This window comes from Vipera ursinii (assembly GCF_947247035.1).
Source record: "Vipera ursinii genome assembly, chromosome: 2".
In the NCBI taxonomy this organism is placed as follows: Eukaryota; Metazoa; Chordata; class Lepidosauria; order Squamata; family Viperidae; genus Vipera; species Vipera ursinii.
The window spans coordinates 108421030-108439635 of NC_139513.1; the positions used below are offsets into that span (position 1 = coordinate 108421030).

Here is an 18606-nt window from a genome sequence, read left to right on the forward strand (position 1 = left end):
ATCTAGTGATTATCTAACTTTTTGCAGCCCAGATATGGTAAATGTCTACGGCAGGGGTCTTCAAATTTGGCCCTTTTATGATTTGTGCACTTCAACTCCCAGAATTCCTTAGCTAGCGTGCCTGGTGGAGGAATTCTGGGAGTTGAAGTTCACAAGACATCAAAGGGCTAAGTTTGAAGACCCCTGGTCTATGGAGATTCTCAATTCAGTTCTGGCTGTATAGTGGGGAGTGTTCTGAAGAAACGTCTTGGGTGAGAAGTGAAACATTTTCGAGGAAAAAAACCCAAGAAAGTCCAGTTGCTTTTTGAAAAGCATCTTTGGGATACCCAGGTACGGTAGCTCTAAGGACCATGAACAGTCAAATGTGCATGTTGATTTTTCCTGTGCCAGGACTTATACTGGTGTGGCCACTGACCAGGTTGCCACGATGTTGAGACTCTAGAAAGAGTACAGAGAAGAGCAACAAAGATGATTAGGGGACTGGAGGCTAAAATATATAAGGAACGGTTGCTGGACTTGGGTATGTCCAGTTTAAGGAAGAGAAGGGTGAGGGGTGACATGATAAGAGTGTTCCAATATCTCAGGGGCTGCCAGAAAGAAGAGGGAGTCGAGCTATTCTCCAAAGCGCCTGAAGGCAGGAAAAGAAGCAATAGATGGAAACTAATCAAAGAGAAAAGCAACCTAGAACTAAGGAGAAACTTCCTGACAGTTAGAACAATTAATCAGTGGAACAATCTGCCTCCAGAAGCGGTGAATGCTCCAACACTGGAAGTTTTTAAGAAGAGACTGGACAGCCATTTGGCTGAAATGGTATAGGGTTTCCTGCCTGAGCAGGGGGTTGGACTAGATGACCTCCTAGCTTCACACAGTTCAATTTGCCCATTTCTTTATTGAAGGAATAACGTACTGAAGGAATATGCAGAAGGCTGCAAAGAAAAAGAATCCTTATTTTCAATTTTTATTCAAATACTAGCAATACTTTTGGGAGCCTCCCGATACTCCCATATCACACCTCTCCTCCGTGAGCTGCACTGGCTTCCGGTTGCCTTCCGAGTGAAATTCAAGGTGCTAATGATGACATACAAAGCCCTACATGGCATGGGTCCGGAATACCTACGGGAGCACCTACTGCCAACGTCAACACCCCTCCATCCTGTGCGCTCCCACAGAGAGGGCCTCCTCAGGGTGCCACCGGTCAAAGAATGCCGGCTGGTGGCCCCCAGGGGGAGGGCATTCTCAGTGGGTGCGCCAACCCTCTGGAACTGCTTGCCTACCGATATCCGGATGGCCCCTGACCTTCGCACCTTCCGGCGCGACTTAAAAACTTACCTGTTCCAGCAGTCCAGCCTGGCCTGACAACTCTTGGGGTTTCATTTGTTTTTACTATTGTTTAACTGTATACATACGTTGCTCTGTACACCGCCCCGAGTCCCTCGGGAGAAGGGCGGTATATAAAAACAAATAAATAAATAAATAAATATTACTACTGGTAATATTAGAATAATGCTGGAGTACTGAGGAGACTTTTCAGGGGTTTGGGGAGGTGAGGTGCATTGGGAGGTGTGTGGTGTTTTTTTTAAGGTGAGTCCTTAAAAAACATGATTTCATCCAAATTATCTTGGGAGGTGGGGAACGAAGGCACAATTCAAACTGAAGAGGACTTTGAAAATGATGTTATGTAGAATCCTGAGTTTCCTTGGAAGCTATTCAGTTTTACTCAGGGACAAAACTGTCTCTGGCGTATTCCAGGACCCATACTAAGATCACACAGGGAGGCTGCCAGATCCAGAAAGTCTGGCATGTGTCATGGATGCACTAGGTTGATGCTCTCTCGTGCATCCAGCCTCTTCCCAACACACAATTTCTTCCATGTCTCAGGTATGGGAATTTCTTAGCAGACAGGGAAACTCTGAAACAGTTTTTGGGTTTTTTTTATCTACTAGAGATGAAGGGCAGAAATACAGTTTCTATTCTGATAGAATATCTCATAATGGCCAATGTAACTCTGTATCTCAAAAGCAAATCTGACAGAATTTAACTCAGTAATACTTCTCTATATGTGTGCTTGTATCCTATCCAAAATTTGAGTTTCCTTAACATAAAGTCTTAATATTCTGGCTCTAAAGAATCTGTTAAATCAAAATAAATATTCAAAAGCTTGGATAGAACTTACAGTAACTTTGAATCTTGTCTTAAGATATATACTTTGTTTACTATACTGGTAGTATTTATGTATTACTTGGATTTTAATAACCATCTATAGTTTTTAAATGATAAAATATTCTCATGAATTACATGAATCCAGTTAATGAAATATTGAAAATTATAATCTTATTTATGACACTTATAAATTCTGTTTACTAACTCCTTGTTTTCACTTTCTGAATTTTTCTCAGCTTTTTTTCTCTTCTTTCTTTTTTCATATTCTTAATAAAATGTCATTTAAAAAAATGAAAACCACTGCAGTAAAATTACCTTAGCTTTCAAATATTAGAAACCTTACCACTCACTGTTCCTTTGTTTCAAGAACTCAGAGGAAATGTGTCTCTAACTAACATCAGTCTTTGATAAACATTTGATTTGGAGGCATTCAATGGAGGATACATTCACGTGGCCGTTGTTTTTGAAATTAAATAGGAGTATATAAATAGCTGTGTTTTGTTGAAGACTCCTTGCAGGGATGTCTTAAGTTTTGAGATGTGTGAATGAGCAAGTGGGCGAAAACCCCCTGCAGAGAAACAAGTTCTCTTTTGGAAAACAGAGAGGTATAAGGAGAATCTGTTTCAAATGTTTTTACCATTTTCTACCAATAGCCAGAAACGAATCATTGTGGATTCCAGCTACTTCTGTCTGGAGATATTGGTTTCATGTTATTACACAATATGTTCTGATGAAAGTATTCTTGAGACAGTCTACTCTTTTGGGGTACATGTCCTTTGGATAAAATCAGTAATTCCAGTTCAGTCTTTTGATTCTTGAAATATCCTCTTCTAGAGAGAATAGATTGTTGTTGTTGTTAGTTGCGAAGTCGTGTCCGACCCATCGCGACCCTATGGACAACGTTCCTCCAGGCCTTCCTGTCCTCTACCATCTTCTGGAGTCCATTTAAGCTCACGCCTACTGCTTCAGTGACTCCATCCAGCCACCTCATTCTCTGTCGTCCCCTTCTATTGCCCTCAATCTTTCCCAGCATTAGGCTCTTCTCCAGTGAGAGAATAGATAGGGTTTCATAAAAGGCTTCTAATTTTTCTGGGAAGAGATAGATATGTTAATCTGAAGGGCCAGAGAATGGAGAGGCTGATTGAGGACCACAAGGTGTATCCTTTAAAGCAGGAAAAATAATGTTAGCATGATTTCTATAGGAGGCAGATTAAGGACAGGAGGTAATAACTCACCCCTGTGCTAATTCCTGACTCTTCTCTTTTTCCACCAGGCCTGCTGTGATTTACCCTCCTTGGGGATGAACAGAGTGGCTCCTGGTCGCTGACAACTCCCAGCATTCACTGCAGGATGGCCCAGCTCATCCACGCCCTTTGGAGCCTGTGCATCACCACTGTCCTTGTCACCTCAGCCACACAAGGTAAGGCGAACAGAGAACTGACATCCCTCAGGAAGGAGGGCAGCTTCCAAAACAGGGCAGGCCTTGCAATGAATTAATTCATGAGCCTGCGCCACCCAATGCTAGAAAAAGCTGAAGAAGAGAGACATTTTCTTTTCTAGACAAAATTTAAAAATGTGAATTTCTGAAATAAAACCTTTTATTTCCTTTCACAATAAAGAGTAAAAAGAATTTTATAATAGCGTTTAGCAACTTCCCTTGACAATGTCAAAATATTTTCTAATTAAGTACTAAAAACGGGGCTGCTTTACTTAGAAATGCACAATGTTTACAGTTGAAATTTCTGTCTCTTTGTCTCCTGTATATAGGTATCTGATCAAATTGTATTTAATATCACATCTTTCTAACTAGTAAGAAGAGGCTACTTGCCTCTAGTAATTGCAAAGGAGATCCTGGTACCATGGCAGTGCTCTTTGGACAGTTACTGAATCTAAGGTCCTGGGTTGGGAAAACATGAGCAGCAAAATGGATGAGCACGCTAACATTATAAATCTTGTAAGCAAGTAACCTGAAGCTGTTTTTGGGAGACCCAGTTCTAGTAATAGATGGTTAGATACGCTCATTGTGGGGATAACGCATTTGTCTGCAAAACTAGCAGGCTATTTTGGTGCTCATACTGAATTTATACACCTGGAAGGTTTTTTGGAAATTTCTAGCAACTACTGTGACTGCTATCTTTTTTCTTCTTTTTTTTTTTGGTAGGCTTCCTTTACTTCTAAGAGGTATAGAGAAAGTGAACATTTAAGAAGGAAACCTTGTCTAGCAATGAGTTTCCAATCAAAGCCTTTTTAGATAGCTGAAAAGAACTGTCTGGTAAGAGAATCCAGGGGGAAAAAAGAGACCAAGGTTTTTTTTTTATCAAGGCAGATGGGGAGAAAAATAGCTAATCTTGTTCCTCAGCTGATGCCTATCTTCTGTTTTTCTGCTTGTTGAGCCTTCCAGTCTTTTCATCTTGGCAAATGAAAGATCAACAAATACTTTAGTTCATCTTGTCATACAAATTTTCCCCACATTGTGATTAGAGCAGCTTTCTCGGATTTGGCACCCTCCACATGTGTTGGGCATTCTGGTAAGGATGACTGAAGTTGTAGTCCATTACAGTACATCTAAAGATCCTAGATGGGATAATTTTTTTTTAAAAAAGTTGATTATTAATACATTTCAACTGTTGGCTAGGTATTAATTGCTTTCCAAAATACCTTCACATGTTGCTCATACATGTGATATACAATCAGTGTACAGCGGATATTAAGAACAGGAATCCTGATTATCAGAATAACAGAGTTGGAAGGGGCTGTAAAAAAAAACCAGTGCATCAGCAGTACATAAGGGTACACAGAGTTGGGAGGGACCGTGGAGGTCTTCTGATCCAACCTCTGCTCAAACAGGAGGACTCTATATCATTCCAGACAAACGGCTACCCAGTCTCTTCTTAAAAGCTTCCAGTGATGGAGCACCCATAATTTCTGGAGGCAAGCTATTCCACTGGCTAATTTTTCTTGTTATCAGGAACCTTGCAGGTCTTCTAATCCAACCTCCTGTTCAAGCAAGAGACCCTATACCATTCCAGCCAAGTGGCTATCCAGTCTCTTCTTAAAAGATTCCCCTCAAGTTCTGGAGGAAAGCAGTTCCACTGGTCTATTATTTTCACTATCAGGAAATTTCTCCTTAGTTGCAGGTTGGTTCTCTCCTTGATTAGTTTCCACCCATTGCTTCTTCAGCTTTGGCCTGTCCCCATAGATTTCACATATTTCACATCCCCGTAAATGTTACAAAATACCTCTGAACAGGGGCTGGAATGCAGAAAAATGCAGTAAAAGTTATCAGCTTGGTTTCAAAGAAAAAGGGAAAAATGGGTGAGGATGTAGCACGTGCTCCTTAGAATAAAGTATGATTTCCTATCACTCTTTGTATTTAGTCCTGCTTACATTTTGGAAACAGACATCCCACATCCATCAAGTACTATTTCAACTCTATGGTTCCTGGAGGGGAAGGAGTGACATAAGAAGTTTTATTATTATTTTTTAAAAAATGGATCCACATACCACCATCTGCCTCGTATTTTAATCTTTTAGACTGGTGATTTTCACTAGTGAGAATAGAGTTGATTAGAAGTCTCAGACTCCTGCCAAGAGAAGAATAGGCATCCACAGTCTGAGAGTACAGGGTGACTATATTTGTCTAGATGAACATACCTTTGAAGATCTACCATATTTCAGAATGCCTAGAAGAAAGAGACCAGATTTGTTTCCTAAAATGAAATGCTCAGAATTCATAGAATGTTGCCCATCATGTTTGTCCTAAAGGGAGACACCTTCTGCTCGTGTTCTTTTATTTTGGGTTTTCAGATTTTGAATGAAAGGAAGATGGGTACCGGTAATTGAGTACTGCCTATTGGAACCACTAAAAGCCAGCTGCATTTAGACCCAAGTATCTTGACTCACTTGAGCATTTTTTTCACTTTGATAATATCTCTTGGCTAATATACTTAACCACCAATATTTCTTACACACATGTGTACCGGTCCATCATGTTTTCTTTAAGTGTTATATATTTCACTGTTTTCTATATTTTTTACAAAAATCCCACAAAATAATCTTTGCTGAATGAATCCCATAATGAGTTATATGACCTAAGCAAATCAGTGTAGTTTTCACTTTAACTGGTGTGCTATGGTGCTTCTCCACTTCCCTTTGTATTATGAACATAGCCAAGAAATTAAGGTGATGGAAATGTTGCTGCCTTAGCCATATGTTTTCTGCCCTAAATGTTATTACATATCACCCTCTTGGGTTTTTACTCAGCCGAATTTGATTGGTAGTGTCAGTTTGTATGCCTAAGTAAAGAATTTGAGGTAGTCTCACTTTCCCATTTGCACCTGTATGCTTTTAACTTGACAATTTGGATTCTGAAAAAAAGGGAGAAAACTGCTTTAAAATAGGCTTGGTCATTATAATACTGAGTACATGCAATTTGTTAAAGCCCTTCTGATGTCTACTGTAGTTGTTTGTTTTAGTATCCTAGTCAGATGCTTTCAATGGGAGTTGATAATTGTTGCCTACCATGAGCCTTTCAAATATTGAAAACTTTTATGAAACAATAAACAAAACTGAAGAAATATTTACTAGAATCATTATATCTAAGTCTTGACTTTTGTGAAAAGATTTGAATGCCAAAGGCAGATTATTATGGGCGTTTTCAAACTCTGTGAGTTTTCTTAGGTTTCTGTCTGAAAGATTTTTCATGAGAGCTAAATCTGGAGAGCCTTTCTCCCATGCATCAGAAAGAGAACCTTAACTTAGTTTAAAACAGGAGATCTTTTTGGATACGAACGTTAAATCAGTTTTAAATCATGGACTCAAAGGCCTGTGTTTTAAATCAAGATCCTTGCTTAGCATATAAAGCTATAACCAGATTAAAATGAAACTTCTTTTATATTCCTCTTGCTATCAGAAAAACAATTCTTTGGCATTCACTGAGCAAGAGATGTGAACCTATCCAAATGTAGCACGTAACTCAATGTGGTGTATGAACAAGTTTATTTTAATTAGTTCAACAGACCATGGGCAAAACCTTAATCTTGACCATGTCTTTCAGAATGGGTTGGGGCCACAACTTTCTTTTAGTTTGAGTGACAAAAATGGCTGCCTTAGGAAACTACAAGTCTTAAGCCTGCTAGACAGAAGGTCGGCAGTTTGGCGGGTCAAATCCCGAGTGCCGCGTAACAGAGTGAGCGCCTGTTACTCGTCCCAGCTTCTGCCAACCTAGCAGTTCGAAAGCATGTAAAAATGCAAGTAGAAAAATAGAAACCACTACGGTGGGAAGGTAACAGCGTTCCGTGCGCCTTTGGCGTCTAGTCATGCCGGCCACATGACCACGGAGACATCCTCGGACAAGCGCTGGCTCTTCGGCTTTGAAACGGAGATGAGCACCGGCTCCTAGAGTCGGAAACGACTACCACGCATGTGCGGGGGAACCTTTACCTTTACCTTTAAAGACAACTGAAATGATAGAAGGGAAAAGAAGAAAGTCCCAAACCAAATTAAAATTACTTTGTATGTATAAAAGAACCAAAAAGAAACTGCAACCAAAGTTATGCTGAAAAAGCAGTTTTTGCAGCCTTGCAGAATGCAACAGCTGGGCCCAAGCATACCTTTGGGGGAAGCATGCTCCTAGCTGTGGAGAACTTTAAAGGTAATAACCATCACTTTGAAATGGACATGGAGGTAGTGAGTAACTACACTGTACACAAATATGTAACCACAAAAAAATAATCTGTGTACTGTTGCAAGAAAGCAGACGGTACTAATGAGATTTCTGTCTTATCCAGTTTGTTGTGAGATGTTAGCATTCTACTTTTCTAAAGAAAGTTCTAGCGGAGGTGGTTTCACCATAAATCTTCCAAACTGTCCCAAATCAGGGCTTTTCTGTTCTCTGCTTTTCACTTCAAGGATGGTACTGTAGTGATGGCTGTTTTTTGGTACTTCATTTCTTACAGCCCTTTGACAACAGCCTGGCACTTGGAAGGTGCTTAAAGCCAAACCTAGCCTTTATGTATGTGTCTCTAAACAAAACCAGATGTGCAGTAATGCTTGGCTCATAATTTGCATGACTGATCTTGAGACCCAGATAGAAAAGGCTAATGGCCATCTGTGTTGCACATAAAACAACAGTGGACAGAAACATAATTGGCACCTAGGAGGACAGTAGAGCTCACACAAACCAAAACAAATCCAGATTCTTCCCCCATTTTTATTAAATAAATAATCTTGGACAAATAATCCTGAATGGCCACGATTTCTGTCATCCATCATCTGAAAGTCAGCAAGTCATAAAGACACCAAGGTATGGGTGATTCCTTGAGCATAAAGGTCTTTGCATTCTGTGATGAATAGAGTCAGTTCATGTCAATTAAATCTTCCTGACCATCTTTCTGTCCAGTTCTACCTTTCTGCCCAATTCCAATCTGGTATATCTTTTCTTATGTGCCCACAGTGAGCGTTAAGCACGCATAGGCATTCTGGAGCGGAAATGCAGCCTCCTGTAGCTAAACCAGATAGATGTCAACGTTGTGGTGAAGGGGAAAGAAAGCAAGGCTAGAAATAGTGAGAAGGAGTAAGAGTAAAAAGGGAAGTTACAATCACTGGAAAGCAGTTACTAAAAATATGCATATCTTTGCACACCACCCTTAGCATTGTCAGGTTCAGATTTGGAGATGAAAGTTAATTCTTTGGGACTCCAAACCTTGGAAGAGTCAGCCTATGTGAAGAAGAAGTAAATCCTAATCTGCCGCTTAGAGACGCTTCATATTTGTTCATAATTGTCATTTTAGCTATCCTTCATTCTTGCTGTGGAGAAGTGAAACAAGAGTCCAGCTAAGCCAAAAGGAAAGGAAAGGAAATTAGACCAAAGAAGCCTGAGGGCTGGCATTGTCACTGCAGACCATTGTCACACACACTGCTGGAGCCTTTAAAGCTTCTGACACAGATATTTGGGGTTTTGAGCTAGCAACGGTACCCAACTCTGTGATCATCTTTCTATTCAAAATCACAGCCATCTAGCAAAAACCTGTAGTAAAGGCAGCTAATGGAATGAGGAGGTGGAAAGAAAGGTTCCTCCACAATATGATGCCCATGAAGTGTTTAGCAAAGGCTCTGATCACACCTACCAGGACCAATGGAGGAGGGGAGTGAGTGTGAATTGCTGGAGAACAGACATTAAGTATACCATCCCTTTAAGCTAGCCTGTTAATTCTCCACTGCGGCAGAGGACATTGTTGTGTTGGCTGTGTTGAAGCTGCAAGCCACCCTCTGTTTGGTACACTGTGGGAGGGAAGGATCTTGTTCTTCACTTCAGGCTTGCCAATTATTTGGGGGTGATTCTGATACCCACCATTAGGCATCTCTGCCATTTGAAACCAAATCATCGCCGTAGCCTTAACAATGGCAAACACATTAAGATGCAGTTGCGAGGCTGTGGTCTTCATTGAAGAGAGCTTCTCCCTAGGCTACCAGTGTGAAAATTCATGGCTTTGACATCTAATTTTATTTATTATTTATTTATTTCTTTATTGAATTTATATACCGCCCTATTCCCGAAGGACTCAGGGCGGTTCACAGGGCAAGTTAAAAACAATACAAAAAGAGAGAATAAAATAGAATTAAATTAATACAAGCCTACAAGATTAAGATAAAGACCACATAGGAGCCGTGACCAGGGGGGCTTTTGCCCAGGTTCGCCTGGTGCGCCAGTTGTGACCCTATCTGGACCGAGATGCCCTACGCACAGTCACTCATGCGCTTGTGACCTCCCGTTTGGACTACTGCAACGCTCTCTACATGGGGCTGCCCTTGAGGACCACTCGGAGGCTTCAACTGGTGCAGAATGCGGCCGCGCGAGTTGTGATGGGGGTCTCCCGATACTCCCACGTAACACCTCTACTCCGCGAGCTGCATTGGCTTCCGGTTGCCCTCCGGGTGAAATTCAAGGTGCTGGTGATGACCTATAAAGCCCTACATGGCTTGGGTCCGGGATATCTGAGGGAACACCTGCTGCCGGCATCAAGTTCCCTTCATCCAGTGCGCTCCCACAGGGAGGGTCTTCTCAGGGTGCCACCGGTAAGAGATTGCCGGCGGGTAACACCCAGGGATAGGGCCTTCTCAGTGGGGGCGCCTGCCCTTTGGAACCAGCTGCCAGTGGAGCTGAGGACTGCCCCCGACCTCCGTTTATTCCGCCGGGGCCTGAAGACCTGGCTCTTCGAGCTCTCTGGCCCAGGCTGAGGATTAATTTATTTTAATTGGGGTTTTATTTATACAGGGATAAATTTAATCTTTTTTTTTAAACTTGGTTTTTAACTTTTGTATTTTTGGTTTTTAATTACCCTGTAAACCGCCCTGAGTCCTCCGGGAAACGGCGGCATATAAATGTAATAAAATAAATAAATAAATAAATAAATAAATAAATAAATAAAGTTAAAATTGAAATTTAAAATTAATTTAATTTAAAATCCCTCAGTCCAGGCCATTCAATTCAAACAACCAGGTTTTTAAGTCCCGGCGAAACGAGCGAAGGTCGGGGGCAGTCCGAAGTTCCATCGGCAGTTCGTTCCAAAGGGCAGGTGCGCCCACAGAGAACGCCCTCCCCCTGGGAATCACCCACCGGCAATCTCTAACCGGCGGAACCCTGAGAAGGCCCTCCCTGTGGGCGTGCACAGGACGATGGGAAGCTGATGCTGGCAGCAGGTGCTCCCTAAGGTAATCCGCACCCATGCCATTTTCTACTGGAACCCAGCTTTTTCATCCCTTCTTCACTTGCTGTCTTCCACTGGTATTGCTGTTCTCAGTTGTCCTGGGTTTTTTTTCCCAGCTCCGACCTTCTCTTGTCTGCTGGGCTCTCCCCACATCTCAAACACCAGCGCCAGGCTGTACTAGTTAGTTACTCAGCTAATGGTTTAATTACAGACTGCCTCCACAGGGCTCTTCCATTAACCCAGCAAGGGGGAAGGAAAAATTACACAAAGAGCATCTATGACATGCTTGCTTTCTAGCCCCACTCTCTTATCTTCCCTTTGAAGTCCTGAGTGCCACTAATGTGTGCTTCCCACTAGAAGCTTTAACAATTGTCCTTGGAGTCAAATGCAGGAACCGATTGGCTGATTAGAACATCCAGCAAGGAAGAAATAAGCCCAAAAGGAATGCAGATGTTCTGCCAGATGGGGCCATAACATGCCCCCCAGCAACCCTTGCTAAACTCTTCCTGCCATTTTTTTTACCTGGTGATGCGCTATCACCTTCCTTCCGTCTCCTTGGGAGACAGGGAAAGGGGAAAATGGAGAGGTTAGCTAATGGATTATGGAGGCTAAAACAGCTGGGAAAAGGTAGGCCAAAGCAAATAGAACTCTGAACAACTGGGACATTTCGTCCTGGAAAACCATGATGTAGTCATCAGTTCAGATGCAAAAGTGTTTTAGGTCATACAAGTGTTTTGTTGCTACCCTACCATTTTCTCAAGCTCTTGTCCTTGTTAGTCATCCCTTTATGGAATTATGAAAAAGCTAATACAATCCTTGGTTTTATAAACAGAGGCATAGAATCAAAATTGCATTAAGCATTAATACTGCTTTATAAATCCTTAGTAAGACCACACCTGGATTACTGCATCCAGTTTTGGTCACCACATTACAAAAAAGGTGCTGAGACTTTGGAAAAAGTGCAAAGAAGAGCAGCTAAGATGATTAAGGGCCTGAAGACAAAAACATATGAGGAACGGTTGCAGGAATTGGGTTTGGCCAGTCTAGAGAAAAGAAGGACTAGGGGTGACATGATAGCAGTATTCCAGTATTTGAGTGGCTGCCACAAGGAGGATGGGGTCAATTTATTTTCCAAAGCGTCAGAAGGCAAGACAAGAAACAATGGATGGAAACTACTGTTCTGTACCAGCCTGCTACCGGCCCTGCAGAAAAGGCAGGGACAACCCCTTTACAAATGGCAAGAGGCTGGAATAAAGCCTGCCAAATTTATTAACATAAAACAGACACCAACCATGAAACAGGAGCTATGAAACAGGAACTATCCAAGCGGTTGCCTTCAGCAAACCAGCCCTCCCACACATTCCCCTTAAATACAGCTCAGGGCGTGGCCTCTCTCTGCCTCCTTCTGAGGTGCCCCATTGCCTTCCTCTGTTTACTCCTGATTGACTGCCTCCTGCGTCGGGCGTCCTTGAACAGGGCCAGCTGTGGGTCATCTTCATCCACGCTGTCAGGCTCAGACAGCTGGGTCTCCACCAGGTGGGAGGGGCCTGGCTGAGGGCTCTGCAGAGCCTCAAAGCCATCATCAGCAAGCTCTTCAACACCCCCCTCCTCCTCCTCTGAGTCGTCCGACCCAACTGCCGAACCCACAGGCTGACCCTGAATCACAACAACTACTCAAGTAGAAAAGGAACCTGGAATTAAGGAGAAATTTCCTAACAGTGAGGACAATTAACCAGTGGAACAGCTTGCCTTCCGCAGTTGTAGGTGCTTCCATCACTGGAGGATTTTGAGAAAAGACTAGACAGTCACCTGACTGAAATGGTATAGGGTCTCCTGCTTGAGCAGGGGGTTGGACTAGAAGACCTCCAATGTCCCTTACAGCTCTATTCTGATGGATTGAATGCATACTATAGTGCTACATCTTACCTTTCAGCAATTCTGACCACAAAATGAGAGCAGCAGCACCTGCCAGGTAAGAAGTAACACTGCCTTATCCTTCTAGTTCAGGCATGTTAAACTGCTGGCCCGTGGGCCAGATGCATCATGCCGAAACCGCACCCACCCCATTGCCGGCAATGGGGGAAAAAGTCACGATACGTCATGCAATGTCACGTGACATTGCGAGTTTGACAGGCCTGCTCTAGTTTTTCATTCAGAGGACAGAGAACTATAGTGCAAAGAGGTGACCTGTTGATCATCTGTGAAGAGGCAACGAGTCATCTCCTTTTTGAGACAGCTATCATTGTAACTGGAACATCACATGACATTAGTATGCAGTTACAGCAAATTTACAATGAAGAAATCTTTGGGATAAAGATAGTCATTGAAGGTAGCTAGATATTCCAAAGCACAGGAAGGATATAATGTTGATGAGGGGGGGGAAATGGCTAAAGGGGTGGAGCTCATTTGTGAGAGTGAACACTTTTCTGTAGCATTTCCAGGAATAGCTGGGCCCAGGATACCTCTTTCCCATAATTTTTTTACCTCACATAGAAAGATTTCTAAAATAAATACTTAACCACAATTGTCTGATGACTAGGAACTAATTCCAAAGATCTAACTGTTCGGAATAGATGCTTGGGGTCACTGTCTCTCTGGCTTATAGAGATGGTGACAGAATTCTGCAATGGTGGACTTCCAGCTCAGCATCCATTGTTATCTTTTCCCATCCTTCTTTAACAAAAACAAACAGAAACATCTAGCACGAATATTTTTGGAAACTTTCCTAATGGCATGTTTGGACTTCAAATGGTTTTTCCTCTTGTTTACTTCCCACCTCCACCTCTTCAGTCTCACAAAACCTTGCAGGATTCAAAAGGATTGTAAAGAATTTTCTCAGACCCTTTTCTCAGCTGCTGTCTCTAAAGTGGGTGGTGTGGGAAGCCAAGAGCTTTATGAAAAACATGTCTGGGTTTTTAAAGACATACCTGCCTGAATCTGTAGAGTTTAGGTGGAATATGCAGCTCAGCCCCACAAATAGGAGCCAGTGTTTTTTCTTTTTCTTTTTACTTCTTGGGTGGTGCAAGGACACACATAGCTTCACATTTAAAACCTACCCAGATGTGCCACAGTGGAGATATAAAGGATTCCAGATCCCTACTATTCTCATCAAGGACTGAAAATGAAAACAAAAGATGTGGAGAAAGATGGTGCAGGTCACAACCAAAATATAAGACAAACTATCAGAGAAAAATAAAATTCTGGTTTACCTATCTGCTGTTCTGTGTAGCATGGAAAATAACCATAGGCTTTTAAGGCTTTGGTCTCATTGAATACTTAAACAGGGGAGAAAATTACAGCCAGCAGTCAGGGGATGGAATCGAATTTCAAGACTGAGTTGCATACTAACCTGTTTTCTTACTCTCTCATTTCTTATTTCAGCAGGCCTAAGCCGTGCCGGCTTACCCTTTGGTCTGGTTCGGCGGGAACTGGCATGCGAGGGCTATCCTATTGAGCTGCGTTGCCCAGGCAGTGATGTCATCATGGTAGAGAATGCTAACTATGGCCGCACAGATGACAAGATCTGTGATGCTGACCCCTTCCAGATGGAGAATGTCCAGTGCTATCTGCCAGACGCCTTCAAAATCATGTCCCAAAGGTAAATGGTTTCATAGGTCTCCATGAAATATTATGGAGCAATCCCTCTTCCTTTCTCTGTCATGCTAGTAAATACAAAAAAATAATATTGTAGAGATGGAGAAGTTGCAAAAAAGCAAAATCTGAGCAGTTTTGCAATTGAATGACTTAAAAATAACAGCGAGGAGTATAATTATACTGATGTACAGTGATAAAATTGTGGCACATGGACTTTTGTTAACTCTCGCACAATACTGGAATTCAGGGTGACTCTCTGAAGCAAAATGCAAGGCATCTGTTCTTTATTGCAAGGAAGAACCTTACAATACCAAGGAGTATTCTATATGCCTCCTGATCATTTGAAAGTAAAGGTGGAATTTAATACTACCATCATCATCATCATCATCTAGTATAGCTACAGTCATATGCTAGTTGTGTTTGGTTCAGTTTAGCAAGGTTTTTCTGCAAGTAGATTTCACATAATGAGCACTGCATGAAATTAAAAGGAAATCCACGTAACAATCTTCAGCTTACTGAAGACGTTTGAAAATCTGTTTCATTATAGATACCAGAGCCCACTTTGTCCAGGAGAAGCTAATAAAAGACAGAACGTGCATATGTTTTGGAGTAAATGAGCAGAAAGGGGTGGGTGAGTGGGTCACCTCAAACAGAATAAATTACAAAGGACACTTTGGAATTCACAGCACTGAAAATGACAACTGCTCAACTATTCAAATCTCAGCCAGTCTACCTTCATTGTTTTGACCCTAAAATAATTCAAGTTTATACAAGCCATCAACTATTCTATTTATTGTTCCTGATTAAAAATTCCCTGAAGTCTCCACATATTCCATTATGTATACAGGTCAGGTATTCACAGACTTTCCAGGAAATCTTTCCATCTATGTAGTTTGACAAGGTAACTACTTTAATGAGAAATAGTGTGGATAGAATCCATCTCGATTTCAGCAATGTTTTTGACAAGGTTCCCCAGGACATTCTCATTGACAAGTGGGATTTGGATGGCACTAGATAAGGGAGCTCTAGAACCGGCTGGCTAACTGCGCTAAGTATTAATGGCTCTAGATCAAGTTAGAGAGCAGTGGCCAGGCAGGACCAGCAAGGATTTGTCTCAAGACAGTACTATTAACATTTTTATTAATGATCTGGGCAATAGGATTGGTGGGCTACTTCTCAAATTCATTTAAGAAACAATATTGGGAGGTCTGGTCAACCCTTAGGAAACAATTGCTATCTAATATGCACAGGTTGGAAGACTGGACTCCCTGTCCTGCAACAGGGAGAAAAGTAAGGTGTTATTATATTTAGGGACAGAAGATGGCTTGGAAGCAGTATGTCAGATAATTTAATTTAATTTAATTTAATAATATTTCTATACCGCCCTTCTCCCTGAGGACTCAGGGCGGTTCACAGGGCAAAAGTAGAATACAAAATACAAACATTAAAAAGAAATTAAATAATTGCCCAAATTTAAAACAATTACTATTCAATTATAAAACCCCAAAGTTAAAATTAAGAATACAAAAAAAAAACAACCCATCAATCCCCATCAGGCTAGGCCGGCTTGTACAAACAAAAACGTCTTGAGATCGCGACGAAAGGAGCGAAGATCGGGCGCCATCCGGAGCTCTACCGGTAACTGATTCCACAGCTCCGGAGCGCCCACAGAGAAGGATCTCCCCCTGGGGGCCACCAATCGACATTCTCTGATCGGTGGCACCCTGAGGCCCTCTCTGTGGGAACGCACAGGGCGCAGGGAGCTTGATGCCGGCAGCAGATGTTCCCTGAGGTACTCCGGCCCCATGCCATGGAGAGCTTTGAACACCATTACTAGTACCTTGAATCTCACCCGGAAGGCAACTGGTAACCAATGCAGCTCACGGAGCAAAGGTGTAACGTGGGAGTATCGGGAGACTCCCAACACAACTCTCGCGGCTGCATTCTGTACCAGTTGGAGCTTCCGGGTGGTCCTCAAGGGCAGCCCCATGTAGAGAGCATTGCAGTAGTCCAGACGAGAGGCCACGAGCGCATGAGTGACCGTGCATAAGTCATCCCGGCTTGGGTGTGATCAGTGACAATAAGCCATGAGCCACCAGTGTGGTATGACAACTAAAAAGATTAATGCAGTTCTGGACTGCTTTAAAAGTAGCGTTGTTTCAAAGATGCCTGAAGATCTTATTCCCCTTTGCTATGCACTACTTAGAGCATACCTGGAGTACTGTGTACAGTCCTGGGCACCACATTTCCAGAATATTGATTGGCTAGAACAGTGGTTCTCAACATTTTATTCACCACAGACTCTCTTAAAATACCTTTTGTGGCCACAGATCATGGCCACCAAGGCGCTCCGGCACTTTGGAATCAACTGCCGGTGGAGCTCCGGATGACATCTGACCTCCGAACCTTCCGTCGCGGTCTGAAGACCCATTTATTCGAATTAGCTGGTCTGGCCTGATGGGGGAATATCTGGGTTTTTAAAATAGTTGTTTTTATTATTGTATTATCGTTTTTATTTGGGCATTGGTTTAATCTTATTTTAACTTTTGTATCGTAATTATATATGCCCTGTGAACCGCCCTGAGTCCCCAGGGAGAAGGGCGGTATATAAATTAAATAAAACCTAATAAATAAACCTAACACAAGATTTAAGTTATACCATTTCTTCAAGACTTCATGGACCACAGAGTGGGAACCACCAAGTTAGAATATATCCAGAGGAGAATGACAAGAATGATACAGGTATTTGAAGACATAACTTTCATGAGGACAGATTGAAGGAATTTGGGATAGGCAGTCTGGAGAAAAAAACAAGAGAGCAGTATTAAGGTATACAAAAGGTGCCAAAGGGAAGATGGTTAGCAACTGTTTTTCATTGCCATAGAGATTAAGACGCATCTAGTTGCTATTGTTAGTGCATTGTGTAGCAGGATGACATGTGGTCAAAACATAAGGCTCCCAATTGTCTTCAGGCAAGTGAGAGATGAAGTGTCCATTTAGTGAGCTGCAGCATCTGTCATTCCTTTTCCCTAAACGGAAACCAAGTGAAATTTAGATCTGGTTGTAAAATATACAGCATGACCATCCGTGTAAACTTGGGCAAGAGATATTGAATTCTGACAACACAACTTTTACTTTCTTTCTTTTCCATGGCTTTATTTAAATTCTTTGTTCTCTTTAAATGTGCTTAAGTGGAATATCTGCTACAATATATGAAGTATATAATTTTGTTTGAGAGCCAGTTTGCAGTAATAGTTAAAGGCATCCAGCTAGAATCTAGGAGACCATGAGTTCAAGTCCTGATTTAGGTATAAAACCAGGTGAGTGAGTTTGGCCAATCACTCTGTTTCAGCCCGAAGAAGAATACATGGACAGACCACTTCTGAAAACATTTCCAAGAAAAGTGCAGAGATTTGTCCAGATAATTACCAGGAGTCAAGACTGACTCAAAGATGCACCCCCCCTCTCCCTCCCTCCCTCCCTCTCCCTCCCCACCCTCTCTCTCCCTCCCTCTTTTTCACACACACAAACACAGATATTTACATAGCAGACCATAATTGGGCGATATTTTTTCCCAGGAAATTCCTTACTAATTCTTGCTCGTACCTTTTGCAATTTTAAGAGGGGAATAAGTTAGCAATTCTTGACTGGTGAACAGCAGGCAGTAGTCTCACATTGGGAGTTTCAGAACATGAAGGGATTTTGGATCCAAAGAGTCTTCAGTTTGCCCTGGATACCACCCAGGTTCTGAATTCATCCAATTAGTGGACCTGGGAGTTAGGATTGTTTCTTTAGGAACAGAGACATTCAGAATATTTATTTTTTCCCCATTTGCCAGTGACAGGATACTGCAGTTGTTCCATATACTGCAATTTTTCATTTCTTTTATATCGTCAGCATCATCTTTACAGTCTTTATTTTAGAACCCATATTTTTCTGTTGTCTTCCAACTTCCAAGCTTTTTCTTCAAAATAGACACTCATAAGCAAAAAAAATGATAAAAGATCAGCCAACTTAATATTTGAAATTTCCAAAAGTGGATTAGTTGCATCCAAGATTACTTAAAGGAGTTTCATTTCAGGATGCCTTTTTCTGATCTTTGAAAAATCATTGAGGACATGTGTAGAGCCAGAGGACTGGAAGA

General features: G+C 41.9%; 1 protein-coding gene across 7 annotated transcripts in view; it reads left to right on the forward strand.

Moving 5' to 3' along the window:
• Positions 1 to 18606, forward strand: part of ADGRL1 (adhesion G protein-coupled receptor L1) — a 171213-nt gene that overhangs the window by 89523 nt on the left and 63084 nt on the right. For 5 of the 7 annotated variants that reach the window (XM_083351757.1, XM_083351761.1, XM_083351760.1 and 2 more), the window contains exons 2-3: positions 3434 to 3580; positions 14250 to 14466. In XM_083351757.1, the coding sequence (XP_083207883.1) occupies positions 3511 to 3580; positions 14250 to 14466 (287 nt within the window). In that variant the 5' untranslated portion in view covers positions 3434 to 3510. Of the gene's footprint in view, positions 1 to 3433; positions 3581 to 14249; positions 14467 to 18606 lie in introns of those variants that run through there. The other 2 variants (XM_083351762.1, XM_083351763.1) reach the window with 1 other exon arrangement.